We start from the raw sequence: 11,161 nt of genomic DNA on the forward strand, positions 1-11,161 counted from the left end.
ATGATGGTGTATGTCTCATGATGCTCATAATAGCTAAAAAGTAGGTGATCTTGCAAATGTGGAATCTGGATAACGAGAATGTTAGAATACGCAGTATTGGGTCTCTCTGCACCAGCACCTATAACATTGGACACTGCAGAATTCTACCTGTTTGTGCAGTTTCACTGAAAGAAGGAGAGTCAGTCTCTTCCTTCCACATGTACAAAAACAACAAAAATTGTAGCAACTGAAAATCTCCTGTGTCTTCTCAGAACATTCATAAATTTCAAGATTCAGACTCACCAGGAAAATGGGGATGGGCCTCAGGTGTATGCTGAGATCCTTTGGGGAGAAGAAAAGTAAACCCAGAAATTATCCGTAATTCCTGAGTATTAAACGTGCAGGTATAAAATTAATCTTACTTCAACAGAAAATTAAAACTGCAAAAACATGCATATTCCCACAGTGTGTCGAGTGTGACATAAAGGCCAGCAGTGAGACATTAGGACACAGAGGAGGGTCTCTGGTGGGCTCCTGGGCGGGAAGAGGGAAGCACAGGCTCTCCCAGGAATCCCCTCAAGCCCCAGGGCACCTGCTCCTGGGCTCAGCCCTATGCTCGTGTGTCCCACAAGTCCCTGGTGGTTGCCGGGCCCCCCGGAGGGTGGCTAGTGTCTGAGCTCACACGGACACCCCTCACTGTGTCTCTTGCACAGTAATACACAGCTGTGTCCACAGAGGTCACAGAGCTCGGCTGCAGGGAGAACTGGTTCTTGGACATGTCCCTGGAGATGGAGGTGTGGGTCTTGATGGAGGGGCTGTCGTGAGTGTCACCATTATAATATATGCTTCCCATCCACTCTAGCCCCTTCCCTGGGGCCTGGTGGATCCAGCTCCCACCATAGCCACGTGATGGAGTAACCAGGGGCAGCACATGTGAGGGAGACAGTCTGTGAGGGCTTCAGCAGGTCAGGGCCCGACTCCTGCACCTTCACCTGGGACAGGACACCCGGGGACAGGAAGACTCAAACCCAGCCAGTCACCATCTGCCACAATTACCCCCACAGATGCGTGTCTGACGCCCGAAGCCTTTCCCTTGGGGAACTGCCACCAGGCAGAGGAGAAGACCCCAAAGCCTCACCTGCTACACAGCAGCTCTGCCTTCACTGAGGCCTCCATCCTGTGTGAGCAGAGAGGGCTGAGCTCCCACAGCCCAGGGGTGGGTTTTACCCTGGAGCTTGAAGAGGAATGTGCACTGAGGAGCTCTTTTCCTGGGAGTCCAGAGAGGTTGTGGTCACACTCACCCTGGTCACCCCAGGATCCCAATGGGTGCCTTCTGAATTTTCATGGTTGATGAGCAAGGGAGGGAAAGCAGTGTATCTATCAGAGGCTTGGAACAAGATCCCAGGGCAGGTCCCCCTTTCTGAGCCCAGGGTCCCTGACCTGACAGCCCCCTCCCCTGCCCCATGCCCATGTCAGCTGAGCCCCTTGCCCTCTCAGTCCTTGGGTCTTTCCTCAGGGCTGAGCCCAGCACAGCTCCTGCTTCCTGTCTCTGTGCCAGTGACGGTCACTCTGATGGGAGAGAGGACACGTGGTGGTGGGCTCCACGTTGACCCCACGGACAAATCCACCTGAGGATCTCTGTATCTCCCCTTGTGAATGATCCAGACTTAAGCTCAGAATGGCTGTGGACTTCAGAGAATTTGAGGTAAGATGGCATCACCCTGATTGCCCTCACTGGGAATGCGTGTGTTGAGTGACTCAGTGAACCGGCCATACTGTCAATGTCTATATAAGGACACAAGGTAACAGGCTTTATGTTAAGACACTAATGAAAGTGAGCGTGTAGGTGACTTTGCGGTACAGAATCTGTGAATGACGAGAGTCATCGCATGTGCAGCACTGGGGACCTCTGACGCCAGAGCCTTTCACTCTGCTCGCTCCAGATTCTAAGTGTGCAGTTTCACAGGAAGAAGGAGGTTGGGTCTCTTCCTTCCTCGTGTACAAAAAGAGAACAAAGATTAAAATGTTTAAGTATCTCATGTTTCCTTCAGAATAGTTAACAGTTTTGAAATTAATGAGAGTCAAGTGTTTTACTGAGTTCCTTTGAAAAAGAAAATGAAGGAGTAAAAATTTAAGCTGCTGAGTATTGTGTGTGTGTGTGTGTGTGTGTGTGTGTGTGTGTGTGTGTGTGAGTGTTTGCCTAAAGCTATCCTTGCTTCAAGGATAAATTAAATATATATACACACAGTTGTCTGAGAATGACATAAACCACAACACTGATATACCAGGACACAGAAGAGGGTCTATGGTGCAGCTCCTGGGCAGGAGGAGGAAAGAGAATCTCTAGGAGAATCCCCTCCAGGCCTCCCACCGCCCAACGCTGCTTCTGCACCTGCTCCGGGGTGCTGCTCTGTACTGAGTCCTGAGCGCCCCCTGGTGGGCACGGGCCCCTATGCAGGGAGGTTTTTGTCTGGGCTCACACTGACTTCCCCTCACTGTGTCTCTTGCACAGTAGTACACGGCCGTGTCCTCAGTTGTCACGCTGCTCAGTGACAGGGAGACTTGGCTCTTGGAGGTGTCCCTGGTGATGCTGAGCCGGGATTTCAGGGCCGGGTTGTAGCCTGTGCTTCCACTATAACCTATACCACCAAGCCACTCCGGTGCCTTTCCTGGAGCCTGGCGGACCCAGCCTACACCATTGCTGCTTAATGAGAATCCGGAGAACGTGCAGGTGAGGGAGAGGGTCTGTGAGGGCTTCACCAGGCTGGGTCCCGACTCCTGCAGCTGCACCTGGGACAGGACCCCTGTGGACAGAGAGAAGCACGGTGACCCGTGGGCTCAGATGCAGCTTCCCCACGTGCCCATGTCTGATCCAGAGACACTCACCTCTGGGGGCTGACAGCACAAAGACGAGGGTCCACAGTGGGTTCATCTTGGAGCAGATGAGAGTCACCACTCCTGGAGATCTCTTCAAGCCCGAGGAGGAACCTGAATTTAAGAGAGCTGGTGCTCTGTTTCTACCCTGTGACCTGAGTGGATATTTGCATACGGGAGGGACCTCTGTATAAAAAGCAGAAAGCAGTGAATAGAGGTCCTGCCTCTGGGGCTCTCCTGTGAGGGGGGTGCTGACTGTGCCCTCAGAGAACTCAGCCCCTCCTGGGGTCACCTTCCCCACGACAAGAAGACTGTTGAGGAATGAAATGATGACAGAGGGCTGGTCAGGGAAAAAGATGCTTTCAGGGAGCAATGGCACATTTGGGGAAGAGACTTTAATCCCATGAACGTGTTTGCCTTTACTCAAAAATTCCCACCACACATTCAGGTACCAGCCATTTGTTAGACACAAACGCTTATTTTATTTATTATTTTCTTTTCTGATTAGCTGTTGTTTTCTTACTCCATATGCAAACATCAGAGAAAAATATACATGTAATAATCACATTCAATTCAAATGGAGCTGAGTACAATTTAATGTCTATCAGAATTACCAAAGCATGTATATTTTCCTTTGCTTTCTTGACTATTTTTTCATCTTGAACAGCATAAATAACCTCAAGAATCACTCTAGAGGAGGTTTGTTCATAGTGATTAAAAACAGCATTAATTTTGTGGACGAAGTAGAAATTTCTGCTGACCTGCTCGTCTTCCCAGCACCGCTGACTTGTCCGGTGGCCTGCATTTTCCTGTGCACAACTGAGTGTCTGCCGGAACTCTTGAAGCTCAGCATCTCTCCCTGAGGGTGGACACTGAGGACCCCAAGTCTACTGAGGACTGAGGACAGGCAGCTCCTGGAGCCCCTTAGTGCTCCGCTCCCCCATCTCCCTGTGGCCTGAGGCTGTGGCCTCACACCTGCATTTCTGGGTGTGAGGATGTAGACTGGGGCTGACGACCGTCACAGCGTGTGTGGATTTACAGTGGGTTTCCCAGGGAAGGAGAGTGCTGTCGTCAGTGTCATCAGTGGTGTTATCTCTCCTGGAGCCAGAAAAGACCAGTGTGTGTCCCCACTCTGACTGACGCCCTGTCCCCGTGACCCTGGGCTTCTCCTGCCTTGAGACGTCACCCCTTCGGGTTTGGCGCAGGTCAGCTCTTCCTCGGCACGGGGAGCTCACCTGTACACTGACTGAGTTAGAACCCACTGTCTATGAAAAGCCCTTCCTGGTCTGGCTTTGGCCACAGCAGTTCAATACCAGCATGTCTTCTGTGCCAGATCCAGTTTCCCGACCCCTGAAAGTGCTCTGGGCAGAGGCCTTTCCTCACTCTGCCTCAGAGTGTGTGGGGTCCCTTGTCCCCGATGCTCTGCAACATGGTCAAGCCTCCAGGGAAGGGCCCTGGAGCTGGGGCCTCTGGCATCCAGGCCCCTGGGCTTCCAGATGTGCCCTCCTCCCTCGTCTCAACTCCTTCATCCATCGTCAAGGCCAGTGGAGGGTTGTGGGGCATCGCCTAACAGGCTTTCCCTCTCCTGCACTTTCTGTGATCTTGTGATCCCATTGGACCACCTGTAAAACCCAAATATGCTTCTCATCTCCTGGGACTGGAAGGCTGCAGACCACATCCCCAAATCCACTGCTGGTTGGTTTATATGGGGTTTAGCTCATGGCATCGGAAGTGGGATCCAGAGTATCCCCACCAACTCCTAACTCATGAGCAATCAGATGCTGGCACCCACTCCCACCTGTTGAGTTTAGTGCTCTCTGGATGAGTGTGGTCTAGTAGCTTTGTGCGGAGTCCTTAGGGTTTTCTATCTACAGTGTTCTGTAGGTAATGAGAATTTTGCCTCTTGTGGTAAAGAATACAGGTGCAACGTACGAGACCTGGGTTGAATCTCGGGTGTGAAAGATTCCCTGGAGTGGGTAACGGCAACCCACTCCAGTATTCTTGCCTAGAAAGGACAAGGAAGACTGGTGGGCTACAGTCCATGGGGTAACAAAGTGTCGGACACAAATGAGTGACTAACACACACTTATCTCTGAACTCTATGCCTGCCCAGTAGTTCTGAAATGAAAGCCGGCAGTGATACAGGCCTTCTTCAAGAAACTGGAAGATAACAATCGAACTTACTACCTAGAGAAATTAGAAAACAAACACCAGAAAAGCCCAGAGGCAGTGGAAGGAAGGAAATAACAAAAAAGTACAGAAATTAATAATATTGACATGAACACACACACACACAAACAACAGGCAAAACGATCGTGAAATCATCAGCTGGCTGACGTTGTTGTCGCTGTAATTTTTGCAAAGACAAGCAAAACCATAAATCTTCAGTCAGTCTCCAAAGGAGGAAAAAGAATTTCCTGGAATAAAATAAAAAACTAGAAAAGACATAAAGCTAATACCACAGGGATAGAAAAAATCATCCGAGATTATTACAAACAGTTGTATGCCAAGAAACTGACAATCTAGAAGAAATGGACAAACTCCTAAACTGTAAAACCTGCAGGAGTGAATCAAGACGGAGCAGACGACATGGTGAGACCGATCATGTGTGCAAACCGGGCTTCATGATGGTGAGTTTAAAACCTTCCGAGGAGCAACAGTCTGGGAACAGAGAGCTTCTCTGGGGACTTTATAAAACACACCTTTGATGAATTCAATGCGAAACTTCTCAAAACCTATTAGCAAATCAGATTCAACAATGACTAGAGAGGATCACGCACCATCCACAGTTGTCTTCTACTTGAGGGTCACGGCGATGGTTCAAGATCCCAGAGCAGGAAATAGGCTGGTGAAAGTGCTCAGCTTCAAATACGCACCACCTCCCACCTTAAGGAATGGAAAGTAAGGGGGCAGATCAACAGGCCCAGAGGCTGCAAGAGGAGCCGGAGAAGACTATTCCCAGACCTTGCACTTAGTAGGTTCGCACGGATGGGTTTAAACACTGTCGGGGCCAGTGGGGTCTCCCTGGTGGCTCAGCAGTGAAGAAGCTGCTTGCAGTGAAAGAAATGCAGGAGATTTGGGTTCAGTCCCTGGGTCGGGAAGATCCCCTGGAGGAGGAAATACTGACCCACTCCAGTATTCTTGGCCTGGAGAAGCCCATGGAGGAGGAGCTTGGCAGGCTATAGTCCACAGGGTCGCAAAGAGTCAGACACAGCTGTAGCCCTGAGCACGCGTGCACCTGGGACCAGGGTCCTTTCTGACTCACACGGAATGAAGCTCCTTGTAGCTGAGATATGCCTGCCTTAGTGTTGTATTTTAGAACACAAATCCTCATGCATAGCTGAGTTAGAGGACTCGATGTGGGACTTGGAGGTGATGGTATTTAGGCCAACTTTGCTCTATAATCTTTATTACAATTGACATTATGATTTAGTGTGAATTCTTAGGTTGACAGTTTGGAGGTTTTGTGGGATTTGCCAAGTGTACTGGGCCTGTGGGAAGGATGTATTTGCAGGGCTGAAGGTGGACTGTGTTTGTCTGAATCATTCATTGAGTCTCTGAATGTCATCTCACATGGCATAAGGGACTTTGGAGAATGTGACTAATTTAGAGGTCTGATTTTCCTGGATTATCATGTGGCTCCAGTTGAAACCACAAATGTGTTCATCAGAGGGAGGCCAAGGGCATCAACCCTGGGAGAAGTGACCACTGATGGAAGGTGCTTTGCTGGGCTGTGCAGATGAAGGAAGTGGCTGAGAGCCAGGGATGTGGGTGTGAAGCCCTAGACTGGACAGGGCAAAGAAGTAGATTGTCCCTGACTGTATCCTTTCAGAGCGCATAACAGGCACTCAGGTGGTTGGTCTGTAAGCAACCCTTTATTTCCCACAGTCCTAGAGGCTGGAAGCCCCAGGTCAGGACACCAGTGAGGCTGCCTTCTGGTGAGACTCCTCTCGAGGCTCACATCTCCACCTTCCTGCTGGGTCCTTACCTGGTGGACGGGGACAAGTGTGTTCTCTGGGGATTCTTAGAAAGACTCCAACCCAAATCATGAGGACTCTCCTCTCATGAACTAAGCATCTGCCAAAGACCGCGATTCTCACCTCATTATCCTAGGTGCGCAGGAATTCCAAACCTGAATTCTGGGAGCTCAGGTGCATTCAGACCCTGAGAGCCTTGGGACTGTGGTCCTGCCGCATCTGGATTCCAGTCCAGTGAAGCTGATATCAGACTCTGAACTGTGGCCGGAAAGGGAATGTGTGTGCATTGATTTGAGCCGCACACGTGTGGGAAGCTGACACGATGACCCGCAGAGTGATACCGGCTAGGACGTGGGCTTCACAGCAGCCAGTGTCTCCCACAGGGCTCCCTCTTACGTGGTGACCACAAGCACTGCCCCTGGGGACAGGGCACTGCAGGCCGCGGTCCCTGGGAGGAACCACGTGCCGCCACAGACTGAGGGGCCTGTGCGCCTGTCGACCCCGACTCGGTAGCCCTGCTCGTGGCTGTCTGACCAGATGCCACGTGTGGGCTGCTTGGCAGAGACTGGGAAATAGAAACTCACCCTTGCGATCCCCCAAGGACGATGCCACTTTGAAAACTGAAGAATGAGCCAGAGGACTTGCCAGGAGACTCTGCAGACCAAGAATCCCATCCTTGACATAAACCAGATATTCCCAGATAATGCCTCACCTAACATTCCCAAGAACAATGAGCCTCTCAATACCCCTGCTAAGAAAGGAATAAAAATCCCTAACCCTTTGGAGGGAAATCTTTACCTCGCATCTTTCTTTCATATATTTGTTATCTTGAGATCTTGCTCAAAAACACCAGTGTCCCAGGAGAGCATGATCTGATCTCTCAGATTCCAGACTCTTGGTGACGAGAAGTCAGGAAAACCATCATTTCTCTCTCTCCTCTCCCAGCACAGCCGCCCTGCCCCTCAGGGTTTCTGACACCCTCGGGATGTGCGTTTTCACACTGTGTGTCTCACACAGTAATAAACAGCCGTGTCCTCAGACCTCAGACTGCTCAGCTCCATGTAGGCGGTGCCGGTGGACGTGTCTGCTGCCAGCGTGACTCTGCTCTGGAAGTTCTGTGCATACTTTGTTCCACCATCCTTGCTGTCAATCTGTCCATCCGTTCAAGCCCTTGTTGAGGGGCCTGTCGCACCCAATGCCTGTAGTAGTCGGTGAAGGTGTATCCAGAAGCCTTGCAGGACCCCTTCACTGATGCCCCAGGCTTCCTCAGCTCAGCCCCAAGTGCACCAGCTGCACCTGGAGTGCACACCTGTGGACAGGGGACAGTAGTGCCTGAACCCCCTCGACTGGACCCTGTCCCTTCCTTCACCCCAGAACCGGCAGGACCCCAATCTGGAGCCAAGGCCACCAGGAGGAGGGCTCTCCAGCTCCAGTCCCTGGAGAGGGCTGTGCTCCCAGGACTGCTGTGCAGAGCCGGTGTTGCTGGGGGTGATGTTCCCGGGCTCAGAATATCCGCATTTAACCCAGGTCATCTGCATGTTCTAGAGGCTGAAAACTTTACAGTCAGTACTTGGGCGATATCAGGAAGGAGGAGTCTTGTGACCCATGGCCACGCTCAGTGGGCACGTGTCCGTGTCCTCATGCTTGTTTGAGGACGTGTGTGCCTGCCAGGTCCCTGACTGCTGTGTACACAGAGCTCTTCCAGTGAGACACGTGCCCCACAGGACACAGTCCCTATCATGAACCAGCCTTTAGTGCCACAGAGACACCTTCACCTCTAATCAGTGAGTTTCCCAAAGTCAGCCATCACTGGGTATTCACAGACACACACTTGACACACACACACACACACACACCTCACACACACACACCTCACACACACACACACACACACCTCACACACACACACCTGTCACATAAACACCCTATTACACACACACACACACCTGCTCCCCCACAAACACACTTGTTACACACACACACTCCTGTTACACACTCGCCTGTGTCACAGAGACACACACACCTGTCACACAGACACACAGACACACACAAAACTGTCACACACATACATCTGTCACACACACAGACACACACACCTGTCACACACACACACCAGTTACACACACACACCAGTTACACACACACCTGTCACACACACTTACTTACCACACACTCACCTGTCACACTCATCCATCACAAAGAGACACACATACAAACACAAACCTGTCACACACACACATACCTGTGACACATAGACTTGTCACACACATACACAGACACACAGACACACACAGCTGTCACATACACACACTTGTAACAAACACACACACCTGTCATACACTGTTGGTAGGAATGCAAATGCACCCCCCATTACACACACACACCTGTCACACACACACACCTGTCAACAGACATACAGACACACATACTCACACACACTTTCACACTCACACACATACAGACACAATCACACACATTCACACACTCAGATGCACACACACACACCCTTATATGTACAAATGCACACTCACATACACACACACACACTCACTCATATATACACACACACGAACATGCACACTGACACACACTCACACACACTCACAGACATATACACATGTACTTCTCATGGCCTCACTGAGCTGTGTATTCCCAATAGGCCCCAGCACAGCTCCTGCTTCCTGTCCCTGTGCCAGTGATGGTCACTGTGATGGGAGAGAGGACACATGGTGGTGGGCTCCACATTGACCCCACAGACAAATCCACCTGAGGACCTCTGTATCTCCCCTTATGAATGATCCAGACATAAGCTCAGAATGGGTGTGGACTGCAGAGAATTTGCGGTAAGATGGCATCACCCTGATTGCCCTCACCTGGAATGTGTGTGTGTTGAGTGACTCAGTGAACCGGCCATACTGTCAATGTCTATATAAGGACACAAGGTAACAGTGTTTATGTTAAGACGCTAATGAAAGCGAGCGTGTAGGTGACTTTGCGGTACAGAATCTGTGAATGACGAGAATCATCGCATGTGCAGCACTGGGGACCTCTGACGCCAGAGCCTTTCACTCTGCTCACTCCAGATTCTAAGTGTGCAATTTCACACGAAGAAGGAGGTTGGGTCTCTTCCTTCCTCATGTACAAAAACAAAACAGAGAGTAAAATGTTTAAATATCTCATGTTTCCTTCAGGATAGTTAACAGTTTTGAAATTAATGAGAGTCAAGTGTTTTACTGAGTTCCTTAGGAGAAAATTGAAGGAGAAGAAATTTTAGCTGTTGACTATTGTGTGTGGGGGTGTTTGCATATCCTTGCTTCAAGAAAAATTAAAATATATATACACACCCAGTTGTCTGAAAGTTACTTAAACCATAACAGTGAAATATCAGGACACAGAAGAGGGTCTATGGTGCAGCTCCTGGGCAGGAGGAGGAAAGAGAATCTCTAGGAGGATCCCCCCCAGGCCCCCCACCGCCCAACGCTTCTTCTGCACCTGCTCCGGGGCTCTGTTCTGTACTGAGTCCTGAGCGCCCCCTGGTGGGCACGGGCCCCTATGCAGGGAGGTTTTTGTCTGGGCTCACACTGACTTCCCCTCACTGTGTCTCTTGCACAGTAGTACACGGCCGTGTCTTCAGTTGTCACGCTGCTCAGTGACAGGGAGACTTGGCTCTTGGAGGTGTCCCTGGTGATGCTGAGCCGGGATTTCAGGGCCGGGTTATAGTATGTACTTCCACCACTATATATGATACCAAGCCACTCCAGCGCCTTTCCTGGAGCCTGGCGGACCCAGCCTACACCATCGCTGCTTAATGAGAATCCGGAGACCCTGCAGGTGAGGGAGAGGGTCTGTGAGGGCTTCACCAGGCTGGGTCCCGACTCCTGCAGCTGCACCTGGGACAGGACCCCTGTGGACAGAGAGAAGCACGGTGACCTGTGGGCTCAGATGCAGCTTCCCCACGTGCCCATGTCTGATCCAGAGACACTCACCTCTGGGGGCTGACAGCACAAAGACGAGGGTCCACAGTGGGTTCATCTTGGAGCAGATGAGAGTCACCACTCCTGGAGATCTCGTCAAGCCCGAGGAGGAGCCTGAATTTAAGAGAGCTGGTGCTCTGTTTCTACCCTGTGACCTGAGTGGATATTTGCATACGGGAGGGACCTCTGTATAAAAAGCAGAAAGCAGTGAATGGAGGTCTTGTCTATGGGGCTCCCCCTGTGAGGGGGTGCTGACTGTGCCCTCAGAGAACTCAGGCCCCTCCTGGGGTCCCCCTCCCCACACCAGGCAGACTGTCATTTGAGGAATGAAATGATGACAAGGGCTGGCAGGGAAAA

The 11,161-nt window shown here is 50.9% G+C and overlaps 1 gene segment (V, D, J or C); it reads right to left on the bottom strand.

The window, feature by feature from the left end:
- LOC128067025 (Ig mu chain C region membrane-bound form-like) overlaps positions 1–10,895 on the bottom strand; it is a 79,472-nt gene extending 68,577 nt beyond the window's left edge. Inside the window, 3 exon segments of the C gene segment in view lie at positions 9,400–9,410; positions 10,427–10,734; positions 10,817–10,895. Of these exon segments, the coding sequence occupies positions 9,400–9,410; positions 10,427–10,734; positions 10,817–10,862 (365 nt within the window).
- Between the last annotated feature and the right edge of the window lie 266 nt (positions 10,896–11,161).

The sequence above is a fragment of the Budorcas taxicolor genome, chromosome 21 (genome assembly GCF_023091745.1).
Source record: "Budorcas taxicolor isolate Tak-1 chromosome 21, Takin1.1, whole genome shotgun sequence".
In the NCBI taxonomy this organism is placed as follows: Eukaryota; Metazoa; Chordata; class Mammalia; order Artiodactyla; family Bovidae; genus Budorcas; species Budorcas taxicolor.